Source organism: Esox lucius, chromosome 2, assembly GCF_011004845.1.
Source record: "Esox lucius isolate fEsoLuc1 chromosome 2, fEsoLuc1.pri, whole genome shotgun sequence".
Taxonomy (NCBI): Eukaryota; Metazoa; Chordata; class Actinopteri; order Esociformes; family Esocidae; genus Esox; species Esox lucius.
The window spans coordinates 31454-49231 of NC_047570.1; the positions used below are offsets into that span (position 1 = coordinate 31454).

General features: G+C 38.5%; 1 protein-coding gene across 1 annotated transcript in view; it reads left to right on the forward strand.

The window, feature by feature from the left end:
• Positions 1–2415: 2415 nt before the first annotated feature.
• prmt3 (protein arginine methyltransferase 3) overlaps positions 2416–17778 on the forward strand; it is a 162882-nt gene continuing 147519 nt past the window's right edge. Inside the window, exons 1-5 of the mRNA XM_010905180.4 lie at positions 2416–2457; positions 2876–3002; positions 5189–5271; positions 5364–5413; positions 9876–9981. Coding sequence (XP_010903482.2) covers positions 2439–2457; positions 2876–3002; positions 5189–5271; positions 5364–5413; positions 9876–9981 — 385 coding nt within the window. The 5' untranslated portion in view covers positions 2416–2438. The remainder of the gene's footprint in view (positions 2458–2875; positions 3003–5188; positions 5272–5363; positions 5414–9875; positions 9982–17778) is intronic.

Genomic DNA, 17778 nt, shown 5'->3' on the forward strand with positions numbered 1-17778 from the left:
GTACTTATTGCCTTATATCACAAAAGCCTTTCTATAAGCTATAGTGAATTTATGCCAGAAAATGTTTAGTCAAATATGCTGAAAAATCATGGGGCAGTATGTAATTGCAAGTATTGCTGGTGTTTTACTCAGCCCATGTCATAAAATACATTAAATGCGGCATGTAGAGTAGTTTTTGCTATATGTGGCAATATGTATCCCATGTACAGTATTCTATTGTGTAAACCAGTGGTTTACAAATATGACCAAATATGAATTATTAGTAATGTTTAGAGAATTATATTGTCTTTAACAATTATTCAATTCCGTCTACGACAATTGTCTACTTATTCGTTGGCCACCTTTATTTTGAAATAGTCAACATTGTCGTGATCCGGAAGTGTTTTTACAGCTGCTAATATGACGTAAGAATCTTTGGCCCTATCTCAATGTCCACCCTCACAGACTCACGGACTTTGAAGCGCGTTCTCGCTAAGTCTGTGAAGAATTAAGGCTGTCCCATTGTCAAATTGTCAAGTGCGCAAGGGCTTTTTCGCAGACATTTTTAGCCCTATATGTACGCTTTTCGTAAGTCCGCATTTCTGCAGACTTTGCCAGAGGGTATTACCCACAGTTCATAGCGTTGTGACGTGAAACACGGGGATTACCAGGGGAAGCCCGATGCGAGTTAAAAATCCGGGCAAACCCGCTTTAAACTGGTAAAGTGCACTATATTAACAAGGATTTAAGATGGCACCCGGAACACATGAAATCAGAGGAATGTAATCACCTTATTACACACCTATATATATTCAACTATTTATTTTAGTTTTTGCTTAACAATGCTGTTCTGACCAAAAATAGTACATTGACTATAGACTGTTATTGATAATTACCTCTTGTCCAAACTGTAGGGCTAGAAAGTAAAAAACGTCAAATAAAAGGACCAAACCCACAATAGTGTGCAACATGTTTCAGTGTCCTCAAGATAACATAATAAAGTTGCAAAGTGCTGTCCCTTTTTACTATTTATAGCATTTTAGAGCCCTTGCAGCCTCTTGCACTCAATCACGTAACAGTTGACGTCAGTTAGGTCGGTGGGGGTTCAGGGCTTAGGGTTTAGGGGGGACATTAGGATTGGACCTTTGAAACCAAGGAGTTTAGCGTCATGCTGGCATCATTAGTATACTCACTCTACACCATAGATAATAAAACAGTAGATGGGATGATGTTATAGAGCTCCTATAAATCAGAATGGAGCAATTTGACAGCCATCTTACCTGGGACCTGTCCTAAACAATCTAAAATACAAAAACATGGTAGAATTGGCCTTCCAGTTATATAACTTTTACATATCCTTAATAATATATAAATAGCCACAGTCATGCATAGCATGATCCATGAAGTGACTGTACTTTTCAGAATATTAACAAGTCCATTTGAAATTGTTTTCAATAATTCATTAATTTAAGAGTACAAAATGTAATTTAGGAGTACCTAATGTAGGAAGATACAGGATTGCTCTTTAAATACAGTGCAAATGTGTATTTCTTTTCAAAGATATCAATTAACTGTGATTTTAAATTAATACATCTACAGAAAAAACTAATTCTATATGTCGCAGTGAATGTATTAGAATAGTGTATATATAGAACAGTTTTTCTTTTTATAGAGCAATATATATTCCATATGCATTGAGTTACATTGTGGCCAATGGGGTGGGCAGAGTAAAACACCAGCAACAATTGCAAATACACAGTGCCCCTTGATTTCTTTGCATATAATTACTCTATCCACTCTCTTGAACATTTCCTACAATACATTCACTGCGGCATATAGAATAGTATTTTCTGTACAGGGCAATATGTATTTCATATCCATTGAGTTGCATGGGATGGGTGGAGTAAAATGCCAGCAACAATTGCAAATACACAGTGCCCCTTGATTCTTTTGCACATAAACACTCTATATAGTCTCCTAAACATTTCCTACAATACATTCACTGCGGCATATAGAATAGTCAGTATGTATTTCATATCCATTAAGTTGCATTGTGGAAAAAGAGGGTGTGAAAATATTGTGTTGCTAGATGTAGCACACCGTGCCCCATGATTAGACAGGTTTGTCTTACTCTACACATTATCCTGGACATTTCCTGCACTGCTTTCTCTGTGGATTATTCAATAGTTTGTGCTATGAGGCAATATGTATTCCATATTCTGTCATTTGCATTGTCTGAATTTTTCCCTTGGAACGTGTTTTAACACCCACTTTTTATCGAAATTACTCTTATGATCATATTTGAATTGTTGTCAATGTTTTGAGAGGTACATATTCTCAAACAATTAATAAACTCAATTTATCTAAATTTTTAAGTAATTGAAAAATTCCAGATTTTCGTGCCCCGGAAGTGTTTCTTTAATGTTGCTCACAAGACGCCGATACAAGACGCTGATGATATGATGGCGGAATACACAGGTACACGTGAGAGTTTTAAATAGTGATGGAAAAGCTATGATACTGTGCTGTATTGAATGGTTCACTAGAGTGAAAGTTCGTAGTATTCCAATTTATATATATATATATATATATATATTTTTGTATGTGTTGTCATGCTATTTGTGGAGCATGTAAATAAAATACAGGTTAGCTACTGTACTATACGTTCCATATGACTTAATCTTTATACTATATCGATTTATCCACTAGCAGAAATAATGTTATGGTATATAGTTTTTGATTCTGGGCACAAATGGCTAACTAGTAATAAAACGTTTCTGACTAGTACTAAAACTTTTGTATAATTAGCTATAGGCTACAGTTACTGTTGTATTACATGCCATTTATCAGGCGCAGTAGATACAGATTTTGATACAGATTTCTGACTATACAACAGATCACGACGGTGGGGCAGGAGCCAAGGTGCCAGCTCTTTCAGACAGTGATGACGACGACGAACAGTGGCAGTGGTTGGAGGACGCAAACGAAAATAACTTAAAAGTTACTTGCTTGTTCTGTGACTGGTTTGTACAGATCATTGTTCTTTTGAAAGGTGCACTTCACCTTGGGGGGATTTTATGTGTTGTATATCATGTCTGAGTGATTTCTAGGGCAGTGAGGTGTCTCACACACGGTTTGCCAGGAGGAGCAAGGTTTATTTTTGCGCTCCCCATTGAATTGAAGGGCGAGCGATATCTGAAAAATGAATGTAGTCATGTTTTGTTTCATTTAGTTAATACTCCATGTTTTACCGTTAGCGCCGCAAGTCAATTTTAAATGTAGTCCTGGTTGTACTTGATAGAGATGTCTTTAAGCGATGTTCCTATCAGCAGAAATTGATGAAAGGTTTTAAGATTTTCCACTTTCTGAAAGACTACAACTTTAAAGGCGTAACTTCCAGCTCTACCAGTCACTTTCCTTCTCCACTTGGCAAGTTCTTTAAATCCGCAGTAGGCTGTATACTGCTAGCTAGCAAACTTTACCATTAGCAGGATAATGTCTTCTCATCATCATTTGAAGGATTGTATTGGACCATACGTGTTTGAACCAGAGTAAACTGCTGTACAGTGGATTTGAAAGACAGTAGTGTGTAATGGGATTTTTTTTGGGAAATGTGTTCAGTACGGATTGAAGAATGTATTTACTTACTGGATTTAGAGTCAGTTAATAAGTAAGTTCATTCTACGGATTTTTGCCTTTCTTCTAGCTTAGTTTACAGTGGGAATTTTTCTGTTAATTTTGGCAAGATTCATCAAATAACTATTGAGATCTGTGTTTTTTGTTAATTACTGTAGTTATAATGGCAAATGATTTGAGCTTTGCTTATTGTAAGACCATGCCTGTTCTGTATAATGGATTAATGAAAAATGCAGTTACTTTGCTGTCATTGCAGCAAACACAGGGACCTTCATAGAACAACCATATTTGTGTTTACGTATGTATGTGTTTTTGCCAAGGAACCACAAAGGTACAGAATGAGCTTGTCAAAAGCCAATTATCAATGGGAACTGTCATTTCTACTGGTAAATTCACCGATCAGCCATAACATTATGACCACTGACAGGTGAAGTGAATAACACTGATTATCTTGTTATCATGGCACCTGTGTGGCCTTCACGTGCAGAGTGAAGGCTGGCCCGTGTGGTCTGATCCAACAGACGAGCTGCTGTAGCTCAAATTGCTGAAAAGGTTAATGCTGGTACTAGGGCTGCACAATTAATCAAAATATAATTGAAATTGCGATTATGACGTGCAATATCCAAATCGCCAACTTATGCGATTTTCAGCTCCAAAAAGGTGAATGATATGCACTTCATGCGAGGCAACGGGCACGCATCGTACATTCGCAATTGTTTTTCTTACGTTTGATCTAGGTATTTTTGTAGATTACTTAAATACCTGGACTGATTTTGTTTAAAAACTTGATGGTTTTTCAATGTTAGTTTGAGTTAACACTGCAACTGCTAGCGATGACGTCTGCTACAAGTTAGTGGGTGGCACCAAGATAAATTGTCTCACATACATACAACAGCATGGTTATTAAAAGTTTCGTCCTAAATATCGTGGCTACAAATAAACTTAATATGGGAGAAAATATACCTCAAGGGTTGAGACAATTTGCCTAACCAGCTATGGCAGCAAACGCCATTGCATTAAATCAGCAGTTAAATTAATAGTTCGACACAGTAAGTGTAGATTTGAAAACACTGATCTTTAATTTGAAATTTAGTTTGAAAATCGCAAATCACAACCGTTATTGCAGTATTTGATCTCATCTTTTTGAGTTTGGTCTGAAACTTTGAGATCATTATGAAATTAAAGTCCCTTGAAATAACTGGAATTATGAAATAAAAGTCCCCTGAAATAAAAGTTGTCCTTTGAAATATGTCATATATTGACACATATATTTATTGCCTCATTTATTTCATAGCCATATTTATATATTTAATATTGATTTAAAAGTAATTCCATAGACTTGGGCATGAGCGACGTTGGTGTTTTAATATATCTATAATTTAAGTCTATTTTGCCTTCGTTGTCTCTATTGGCCATTTTATTGGGGTGGTGGTATCTACGTTCGCTATAAATTATGTAACGAATACAGAGTTAGTAGGTTCTACTGTGAAATTGTGCTCACTGATACATTTAACTTGTTTTGAAATGAATATGATCACTCTCTGAATCTATTTCCATTCTTGTGTTTTTTCAGGATATTACATGATGTATCAGAATCATTACAACACTGCCTTATACTGCATCAAGTTGACCTTGTAGAATTAGTTTGCAAACACAGTAAGTTTACAAACCTCTTATTCAAAATGATTTTTTTTCTTTGTGACATCCATCCTTCTGACACCTGACATTATTGACATCTTTCCCCATAGAATTAGATGACTATGGCTACATCAAGATGATTAACTACATACGGAGAGTGGTAAGCACATCTAATTTTGATACACAGTGACATCAACTGTTTGAAGCTTGGTCAAGAATTTCTTTGAAATAATTGTCCAAAGAAAGCAGAAAATACATTGCATTTCCATTGTATTATGTATTGTAGTTTTATCTAAGGATGTCACAATTTTAAATTTTGATTCCAATTCGGGTATGATTCCGTACCAATAATTCTGATCTCCATTTTCAATATGTTCGGTAGCATTGGTTGTACCGAAGATTAATTGCATATGTCCCAAAATTGTCAGACTTTAGAAGAGAATAGGTCACTATCATCATGGCAAGTCCAAAATCTTAGTGTATCTCAATAACCTGGTGCTAGTTGACATCAGTAACATCATTTCGCTCCATTCAGTCTTTACCGACGAGTTGTCTCCCACAAATTCCACTTGTTCATGCCTTTAACAGAGCATGCCATGCTCATGGATACCTGCTGTGCATACGAGCATATGGTTTGAGGCAAACTGTTTGTGTTGGTGACAAGGAGGGAGCTTAATATTGTATTTAACTTAGCTAATCACAGTAAAAAATATATTTCTTACTCCCTCGTAACTCTTCTAACGGTGCTGTGCACCGGTAATGTTATCAGGTGAACGCAGAGCAGTAGAGCCTTCATGTCCCGCTACATAAAGTCAATAACCCCTGGCTGCTCATGCATGTTCAAGTTAATTATGCTACCTTTTGAATTACATTTAGTTTACAAAAATGCAACAAATATTTAGCCTAGCTAGCCAAATTAATAGATTTAGGATCATTTGACAACAAACGGACAATGGCATAACTACATATGCAGTACCAGTCAAAACTTGGACACCTACTCATTCAAGGGACTATTATTTAGTTTAGTTTAGAATAATAGTGAAGATGCCAAAACTATGAAATAATCAAATGGAATCATGTAGTTTCCATAAGTGTTAAACATATCCAAATAAATGTATTATTTTCGATTCTTCAAAGTAGCCACCCTTGATGAATGCTTTTCCAACAGTCTTGAAGGAATTTCCACATTTGCTGAGCTCTTTTTGGGTCCTACTCATCCTGAACTTTCTTAAGTGGGTTGTGGTGAGGTGATTGTGGAGACCAGGTCATCTGATACGGCCCTCCATTACTCTATCTTGGTCAAATAGCCTTTACACTGCCTGGAGGTGTGTTGAAAAACAAAGGATAGTCCCACTAAGCTCAAAACAGATGGGATTGCATATCACTGTAGAATGTGGTGGTAGCCATGCTGGTTACCACCACATTCTAAATAAATCCGACCGTGTCACCTGCAAAGCACCACACACCTTCACATCTCCTCCTTCATGATGGGAACCACACATATGTAAATCATACGTTCTCACAAAGAAGCGGCAGATGGATCAAAAAATCTCAAATTTTGACTCATCAGTACAAAGAACCATTGTGATGGTTCATCATTACAAAGGACCATATATGGTGTGTTAGAAATCAGCCGGTTCATATGGTGGTTGAAATAATGATTGCATCCCCGGTCATCAAGGGAGAGGGTAATTCAATTATTTTAACAGGTGTAATATACATTTCTTATGTGTCTTGGCCCTTGCAAATCTCTTATTAGTGTCCATCAGTAGTGGTTTCTTTTAAGCATTTTAACAATGAAAGACTGGTTCACGCTGCGTCTTAACTTGAATTAACTTCTCTGCTACAGCAGAGGTACAGTTGTTTGCATACCCTGGCAGAAATTGTGACATTTTGACATTGATTTTGAAAATATGACTGATCATGCAAATAACATTTATTTTATTTAAGGATAGTGATCGTATAAAGCCATTTTTCAGCACATAGTTGTTTGGCTCCTTTTCAAATCATAATAACAGAAATCATCATATGGCCCTGATCAAAAGTTTACATACCCTTAAATGTTTGGCCTTGTTACAGACACAAGGTGACACACAGGTGAAAATGGCAGTTAATGGTGAATTTCCCACACCTGTGCCTTTTTAAATTGAAGTTACTGTCTGTGTATAAATAGTCAGTGAGTTTGTTAGCTCTCACGTGGATGCACTGAGCAGGCTAGATACTGAGCAATGGGGAGCAGAAAGTAACTGTCAAAAGACCTGCATAACAAGGTAATGGAACTTTATAAAGATGGAAAAGGATATAAAAAGATATCAAAAGCCTTGCAAATGCCAGTCAGTACTGTTCAGTCACTTAAGAAGTGGAAAATTCAGGCATCTCTTGATATCAAGCCACGAAACTTTTATCTAGACCAAGAAAGTTTTCAGCCAAAACTGACACAAGAATTGTTCGGGATACAAAGAAAAACCCACAGGTAACCCCAGGAGAAATACAGGCTCCTCTGGAAAAAGACGGTGCAGTTGTTTCAAGGAGCACAATATGACTATACAAAAATGAGCTGCATGGTCGAGTTGCCAGAAAGAAGCATTTTTCTGTGCCAATGCCACAAAAAAGCCTGGTTACAATATGCCTGACAACATCTTAACACTCCTTACAGCTTCTGGCAGTCTGTAATTTCTAGACCAAAATAGAGCTTTATGGTCATAACCATAAGCGCTATGTTTGGGGAGATGTCAACAAAGTCTATCGTGAACAGAATACCATTCCCACTGTGAAGCATGGTGGTGGCTCACTGATGTTTTGGGGGTGTGTGAGTTCTAAAGGCATGGGGAATCTTGTGAAAATTGTTGGCAAGGTGAATGCAGCATGTTGTCTGAAAATACTGGTAGACAATTTGCATTCTTATGCACGAAAGCTCATTCCAGCACGACAATGACCCTGAGCACAAGGCCAAGTTGACCCTCCAGTGGTTATAGCAGAAAAAGGTGAAGGTTCTGGAGTGGCCATCACAGTCTCCTGACCTTAAAATCATCAAGCCATTTTAGGGAGATCTCAAACGTGCGGTTCATGCAAGACGACCAAAGACCTTGCATGACCTGGAGGCATGTTTAGGTAGGTGGCACATAAGATTGCCCAGAGCATCACACCCCCTCCACCGGCTTATTCTCTTCCCACAGTGCGTCCTGGTGCCATCACTTCCGCAGGTAAACGGTGCACACGTGTATATAGCCGTCCTTGTGGTGTAGACTCATTATACCAGGCAACCTTCTTCCAGTGCTCCAGGGTCCTGTTCTATTGCTCATATGCCTCTTGTAGGAGCTTTCAAGCCATTTATGCAGCAGTGTACAATGCACTCTGGGTTGTGACACATTGGTAACCATAATTAAAATGTTCTACGAACTTCTGTCGGTTTGGAACAGACAGGATAACCTTTGTTGCCCTCACACATTGCCTTGGGCGCCCCACACTCATCATTATGAACTCTCTTTGGTCAAGGGCATAAGCACTGATAAAAACTTGAATTTAAGGTTAAGTTTTGATGTATTTGTTGATTAAAAAAAAAATAGGTCTTGAATATTCCTTAAAAAAAATATCCCAGTCTTGCCTGGTTCATCATCTTCCTCTGTCCTTCTGGCTTCCGCCCTGAGTTGCTCCCTAGGTGGCCTTTAATGCCTGCTCTGACGAGGTCCCAAGAGGAGGCCGGTGTGTAGGGGCTGGCCCAGCTGGTCGCACAGCTAGCTGTTTCTTTCAGGGGTGTTTGTGCAATGCTAATTCATAGTCTAGGGGCATGTTTGCACCACAATATGTATTGTTAATTACTTTTTATGGCAGATTAACCTAGGGGTCCTGTGGTGGGCAGTGCAACCATATGAGTTTTGGGGTTATCAATGTAATATAGTTGGCTTGCCTCTAGCAACGTCTTGTGGCTTGGATGTATGTGAGCTCAATTGAGGTATTAGGGCAGAGAATGGTTCCCTCTGGCACATAGGGATTCCAGTCTACACTTCCTGGTTGAGCAATCAGTGTGATAAGATATTGAATATTATATGGATTTCTATTGTTTAAGAGTGTTGGGCCAGTAAACTAAAGCATGCTGGTTCTAATCCTGAGTTGAAAAATCCAGTCTGTCATTTCTGGAGCAAGACTGTTATTGCTCCCAGGTTGTTCCTGTAAATAGAAATGTGTTCTTCACATACTTACCTTGTAAACTAATTTTAACACTCCCCTCCTAAAAAAAGATAAAATAATACAGACTTTATTCTCACTGGTCGTGTGAGGGCAGTGCAAATTGGAAGCCATGTGTGCCGGTGTTAAACAGGGTTGCCTGGTTTGTCATGCTTTAGCAACTCCTAGCGACTACTTTGATACATGCAAGCTTAATTGGTTGCTGCCAGACAATGTGCAGCCCTGTCCGTCATCAACCCTACCCCTTGATTGACATTTAGCCATTATGTGCCACCCTCTGCTGGACCTCTGGGCATTGCCAGTAAGCTGCTACCAACATTCAAACTTCAATGACTCAAACTTTTCTGCGAGGCAGTGACTTAGACTGCCTTTCTATCATGTCAAATACATCCCAGTTTATTCAATTTCATAGACAATAATGATTTTTGTGTTTACAGAAGTGCAGTGGGCAGAGTCTTTCTGAGCTGTCTGAGGGTTCGCTTCCCTGGGAGAGTGATGTGTTCTTGAGGCCAGCTTTACAGGATGACCCCTTACTGCAGATTGGTATGGTATTTGCATGTTAACTGTTAAATTAATTGGTTTAAATTTAATCATGTCCAGATGAAGGGCAACCAAACTGGTGGTTTCTTTAAAATGTTTACACCAGACAGGGTCATCTAGGGCAGTAGAAGACTTGTATCTTCAAAACTTGTCAACTACACCCTTGTATCTATAGGTTGTAACAAGATGAGACCATTTTACAGTGGAATTGTTCAGTTATTGATCCTGCAATTTACCCTTTTAAATGCACAATTTATCCTCATGGAACGACCCCTGACCTCTTTGAGAAATATGAAAGCTTAACATTTGAGACTGGTGCTTTGGAAATGTCAACTGGGGGCTAAGTCTGAAGGAGTTGCTGAAGTAGCTTTCCTGTATCTTTATCTAAGGCCATTATATGGTCAAAAATCTATACAATTATTGTTAAAATCGCCATGCAATTTTGACTGTTTGTGACTGCACTAAACATGCAACCATACCAAAATAACAATAGGTAACATTTTGGGAGGATTAAATCAAGCAACTTCACACTGTTATCTGTAGGTTGGAACCAGATCAGACAATTCTACTGTGGAATTATTTAGTTATTGATCCTGAAAAGTAACCTGCAACATACTTAAGCCTACATGTACTAGATTGGAATTAAGTTAAACAAAATAAGCCTTATCATGCAGTCAAAAATAAACTAAATATAGATTACTTCAATGCGCTGCATTGCAAATAAGATGCTTTCAAACGTTCAGCGCTCTCCTTTTTACCAACTAATTCAATGCATAAACACTGAAAGGCAAAAGAATAATAATGCAGTTAAATAGCCCAATTGTATAGAAATAACAATCAACTGGATGTCATTCTTTGTAATATTTGAAAATATTGTTGTCAACACAATAATGACTGTGGCAGAGTTTTTAGGGTTTATTTGATTTGTAACTTTTTTTTAAGCTATTTTGCATTTCACCATGAGACGGTTATCCGGTATGACATTTTGTCAATAATATTAAACTGTGTAGTACCCTAAATACATGTTCATATCATTTGATAAACAGTGATTCATAGACTCAGTAAAATGTTTTTTATAAAAGATTTCCCCATTTTTACTTCATAAAGGGGATTGGACATTTAAATTGCACATCATGTCATTGGGCTGTACATTAGCGTTCATTTGGCAGCATGTTCGTTTGAGTATGATGCTTTGAATGTACAGTTGGGAGAACAAGTATTTGATACGCTGCCGATTTTGCAGGTTTTCCTACTTACAAAGTATGTAGAGGTCTGTAATTTTAATCATAGGTACACTTCAACTGTGTGAGACTGACTCTAAAATCCAGAAAATCACATTGTATGATTTTTAAATAATTAATTTACATTTTATTGCATGACATAAGTATTTGATCACCTACCAACCAAGAAGTATTCCGGCTCTCACAGACCTGTTAGTTTTTCTTTAAGAAGCCCTCCTGTTCTCCACTCATTACCTGTATTAACTGCACCTGTTTGAACTCATCACCTGTATAAAAGGCACCTGTCCACACACTCAATCAAACAGACTCCAACCTCTCCCCAATGGCCAAGACCAGATAACTGTGTGAGGACATCAGGGATAAAATTGTAGACCTGCCCAAGGCTGGGATGGGCTACAGGACAATAGGCAAGCAGCTTGGTGAGAAGGCAACAACTGTTGGCCGCAATTATTAGAAAATGGAATAAGTTCAAGATGAAGGTCAATCTCCCTCGGTCTGGGGCTCCATACAAGATCTCACCTCGTGGGGCATCAATGATCATGAGGAAGGTGAGGGATCAGCCCAGAACTACACGGCAGGACCTGGAGAGAGCTGGGACCACAGTCTCAAAGAAAATCATTAATAACACACTATGATGTCATTCTTTGGGGATGCTTTTCTGCAAAGGGGTCAGGACGACTGCACCGTATTGAGGGGAGGATGGATGATGGGGCCATGTATCGCGAGATCTTGGCCAACAACCCCCTTCGCTCAGTAAGAGCTTTGAAGATGGGTGGTGGCTCGGTCTTCCAGCATGAAGACGACCCGAAACACACAGCCAGGGCAACTAAGGAGTGGCTCTGTAAGAAGCGTCTCAAGGTCCAGTCTCCAGACCTGAATCCAATAGAAAATCTTTGGAGGGAGCTGAAAGTCTGTATTGCCCAGCGACATCCCCGAAACCTGAAGGATCTGGAGAAGGTCTGTATGGAGGAGTGGGCCAAAATCCCTGCTGCAGTGTGTGCAAACCTGGTCAAGAACTACAGAAAACGTATGATCTCTGTAATTGCAAACAAAGGTTTCTGTACCAAATATTAAGTTCTGCTTTTCTGATGTATCAAATTCTTATGTCATGTAATAAAATGCAAATTAATTACAATGTGATTTTCTGGATTTTTGTTTTAGATTCCGTCACTCCCAGTTGAAGAGTACCTATGATAAAAATGACCGACTTCTACATGCTATGTGAGTGGGAAAACCTGCAAAATCGGCAGTGTATCAAATACTTGTTCTCCTCACTAACTTGCTCATCTGATGCCAGCTCTCTTCTGTAAATAATAGCAAATTGTCTCCCTACTCTCCGCCACCCCCATTATCGGCCATTTGTAGTGGTCGGAGAAGTAAATCCTTTCAAGTTCAAAATGGAAAAATCAGTTTTCCCACTAAACTTTGTATTGAAATCTTATCCTTGAAATTTATATTTATTAGGAAACAAAATATGAAACTTTCTTTCCAAATAAGCCTATATGAATCAATGATGACCTGACGCGTATCAATGATGACCTGACGATATAACATGACAAATATCATTACTTAATATTTAGTTCGAATACTCACGTTTGCATTCATGCACGGGTAATGAACTAAACAATTCTCCTCTACCGCTGAATTAGATTGTCGTGCCAAGCCAAGAACCTAGGGTGATGTCATGAAGTCTCACAAAGACAGAGATCAAAATGCTCTTAAACGTTATTACAGTTTATTATATATTATTTGCAAATCGGGACAAAGACACTAACACAAGATCAGTCTGTCTGAAGAACAGTTCAGAAAACCTTTTTGTATAGGTAAACTGTTACAACATCTCACAAAATGACTGACAGTTCATCAATACATGTTAATTTGGTCTAAACCAGTTAGGTTTATTCCTCTTTATCAGTTTCTCTCTTCGCCCAAGGTTTACACACAAACGCAGGTTGCCCACTTGTATTTTACCAATACCTTTTGTCCCCCTTATACCTATGACACTACTAACATATCTTGCATTATTCCTATTTGGCAAAATACATGTTTGGTGCCTTTCTAATTAGCCGAATACTAGACCAGCAATTCTCTACTCCCATGTAGAAGTCACCTAATACATTAGTTCAACAAATATCTATAACAATCCTCCCTGTTGACACCAGAACAACCCTTGGTGTCAATCCTTGAACAATTTACTCAAATATAATCAAATTACGGGCCTCAGGTCACTTAATATTAATACTCTAAACATCGTGGTCATCCATGATATCATCATTCCAGTAAGTAGAGAACGGAAACGTTTGGAATGCCTGGTTTTGGGTCATCGTTGGCATGTCTGTACCAGTACCTGTGCTGTAACCCTAGAAGCACAGGCTTTTATTAAACATGATAATAACATACAACAAACAAGGAAAAAAGGCAATAACAGCAATTAACATCATGAATGTTGGCATTCCCCATAGAGAATAACCCTGAGAATGGATCCTATCCATGGATTTGTTGAGTTCTGCAATTATTTTATTACTTTCTTGCACCAAGTTAATGGCTTTGTCTGATGCATCAGAAGTAAAAGTACAGCATTCAGACCCAATAACCTTGCAGACACCGCCTTGGGAGGCCAAAATCATATCTAATCCCATTCTCTTTTGTAAGGCTACCAAACAAGTTTCACAGAGCTCTTTGCCTATTGGTGAGATTGTCTGCTGTTAAATTCATGTTTCTCCAACACTGTGGACAGGGCCCTTATCTCTTCCTGTGAGGTGTATGTGCCATATCCTGGGATCAATACACTGAATATACGTTTTTGTAAGTGTTTGCTTATGGTAAGATTGGGGTTGGTATAAGGCTGCCATTTCCCCTTGGTCTGCTTTGCCTAATCAAAGGGACCAAGTATGCCATATAGCATAACTTTGCATGTTTGGAACAATCATGCAAAGTAATGGTCATTGAATCTATGTTAATGTTTCCCATGGGATATAGTTAACCACCAAATCAATATGAACAGAAAACCCTGAAGGTAAGGGATTACAGGTTATATCTGATCTGACTTCATCCTCCTTAGTGCAACAATCAGTCTGTACCAGGGACATTTGCATCCTTACAGTATGGCCACATGCTCCTATCTGCTTGTTTTAGGTTAACCTAAATAATGTTGATATATTCACTCTATACTACTATCACCATATAGACCAAATTTCATTTGACCTTACTCGGTTGGTCAGGAGTGCCTGACAGGCTATAACAGTCCTTATCTGTTGTGGCCATTTGTGCCGTCTAGGGCTGAAACGATTCCTCGAGTTACTCGATTACAAAAATTCCTCGAGGCAAAAACTCTGCCTCGAAGCCTCGTTAAATTCCTATGACGAGCACTATTTGCGCGGCGCAGGGATTTGAATGATTGTTTTACACGGACCGTTTATTCACACGGGACGCGGAGCTGTTCAGGAATCACACCATAGTGCGTGTTATCTGTTTTAAATTTAGTTGGCGCGATGGCGGAGAATTTTTTTTTAAATAAACGGCAGAAATTCTCTAAAGTGTGGGATCATTACACACTAAATAAAGAAGAGAACACGGTGCAGTGTCTCTACTGCAAAATAGATCTGGCTTACCACAACAGCACATCTTCTATGATCCAGCATCTAAACAGAAGACATCCACTCCATGCTGTTCCAACAAGCATTGCTGAAACAAGGTAAGCCTATTGATGTTCGCTGATTTTAATCCCCATACTGTATTTGTAGCGATGCCGTGATGCAGTTTGACTAGATGTTTAGCTTTGACGACGTTTTTAAGTAGTAAACGTAACTTTCACATTCAAACTGATCAGCGCTGGGTCACGTTACAGCTCTTCTCTTCTTTAGCGGTACACTACCAGAATACAGAAATATGCTAAGAGCTCCACCTAGTGGTTAGATTATAACATCTTAAAGGAGAAATTCACACATAAATAAAGAGAGAGCTTATAACTTATAAAACATAAAACAACATACATTTTTTTTTTAAATACATGTTATACATTGTGTACCTGTTCATTCATTTTGTTCTCAGGTTAACTTAACTAAATTTGCAGAAGGTTAAATCCTTTTTTTGTAAGGTTGTGTATTAAGAGGACTTTATATTTCTTTATATATTAAGAGTATATATTCATCATATTAAGTTTGTATTCATATTAGTTTTACAATACATGTTATGCATGTTACAGTAAGTTCACTTAACTGTATATTGTTATATAATTGTTGGCAATGCCAACTTGGCACTTAACTTTTTGAGCCAAACTTTTGGAGTTGGAAATAAATACCTCTGTTGAGAAATAAAAGCCTAATGCTTGATCATTTTACACCCACGTCATTTTTGTTATGTATTATTTGTTTTGGTTCTTCAAAAACAAACACAAAAAATTTATCCGATTAATCGATCGATAAAGTGCTAGATTAATCGATTACAAAAAGAATCGAGAGCTGCAGCCCTAGTGCCGTCACCACGGTCCAACCATGTGTCCGCAAGTCTGCTACTGTAAATGGGATAGGGATTAACATAGTGCAATGTTTAGATGTTGGTTCCGTGAGGGGAAAAAAGGATTTGATCCCCTGCTGTTTGCACACTGAAAAGGAAATGATCAGTCTATACTTTTAATGGTAGGATTAATTTGAACAGTGAGAGACAGAATGACGACAACAAAATCCAGAAATGTTATAAATTGATTTGCATTTTAATGAGTGAAATAAGTATTTGATCCCCTCTCAATCAGAAAGATTTCTGGCTCCCATGCCTCTTTATACAGGTAAAGACCTGAGATTAGGAGCACACTCTTAAAGGGAGTGCTCCTAATCACAGTTTGTTACCTGTATAAAAAACACCTGTCCACTGAAGCAATCAATCGGATTCCAAACTCTCCACCATGGCCAAGACCAAAGAGCTGTCCAAGGATGTCAGGGACAAGATTGTTGACCTACACAAGGCTGGAATGGGCTTGAAGACCATCGCCAAGCAGCTTGGTGAGAAGGTGACAACAGTTGGTGCCATTATTCCCAAATGGGAGAAACACTAAAGAAATGTCAATCTCCCTCGGTATGGGGCTCCATGCAAGATCAAATCTTGGGTGAGAACCTCCTTCCCTCAGCCAGAGCATTGAAAAAGGGTCGTGGGTGGGTATTCCAGCAGAATGACCCAAAACACATAGCCAAGGCATCAAAGGAGTGGATCACGAAGAAGCGTATTAAGGTCCTGGAATGGCTTAGCCAGTCTCCAGACCTTAATCTGATAGAAAATATGTGGAGAGAGCTGAAGGTTCGAGTTGCCAAACAGCCTCAACCTTAATGACTTGGAGAAGATCTGCAAAGAGGAGTGGAACAAAATCCCTCCTGGGATGTGTGCTAACCTGGTGGCCAACTACAAGAAACGTCTGACCTCTGTGATTGCCAACAAGTGTTTTGCCAAGTACTAAGTCATGTTTTGCAGAGAGGTTGAATACTAATTTTACTCATTTAAATGCAGATACATTTATAAAATTTTGTATAACAAAAATATATTTTGTATAATAACCAAGTATTTTTTTTTGTGGTTGTGTCTCACTGTTCAAATAAACCATTAAAATTATAGACTTATAGATCATTTCTTTGTCAGTGGTCAAACTTACAAAATCAGCAAGGGATACTTTTCAAATACTTTTCCCCCTCACTGTATATTAGGGATGGTAAGATTCACAGATTCGCATCGGTGCATTGTCATGAAAGCTTAGGATGCGATGCATCGATTTAAATAAGCGTGCATCGGATACAGTTGGCATTTGTATCGCAATGCATCGTTCCTAACATATCTGCATCGGTAAAAAACGATTTATTCATATATAATTATTAGTAGATGCGCAATTTTATTATTTATAAAGCGACCAATATTTTGTAACTTTTAGAATGATTTCTCCTTTCTGAACTGTTGCTAAAGCGCGTTCTCATCACCAATGCAGCAGCTGCAGCTGCTACATGAATATGACGTATCACAACACTACGGAGACAGAGTCCTCCTGAGAGTTACCTAGAACAGATTAACATGGCAGACTCTGAGTCGGAACTCTTTCTTCCACCAAGTCATTTTAAATCCAGTGTTTGGAAACACTTTGGGTTTTATAAGCGAGATGGAAATCTTGACAAAACGCATGCAATTTGTAAAATATGTTGCGCCGCTATAAAATATACAGGCAGTACGACTAATTTAACAACACACTTGAAGCGCCGACACAGTGTGAGTGCAGCAGACTCTCTCCCCCTCAGAATCAGCGGTTGCTAGTACTAGCCGCTGTGGTACCGCTAGCAGGACGCCGGGTGAGCAAACAATTACAACTTTTTTTCACTCCCCGCTGGCTGTCAGCTCTGCTCGTTCCAAAGCAATAACCGACGCGATCGCCTTTTTTATTTGTAAAGACATTCAGTCATACAGCGTAACAGAGAACGAGGGATTCCATTACCTCCTCCACGTCTTGGTGCCGAGGTACCACATACCAAATAGAAAGCTATTCACTGAGAAACAAATCCCTGCTTTGTATGACAAAGTTAAATGAGAG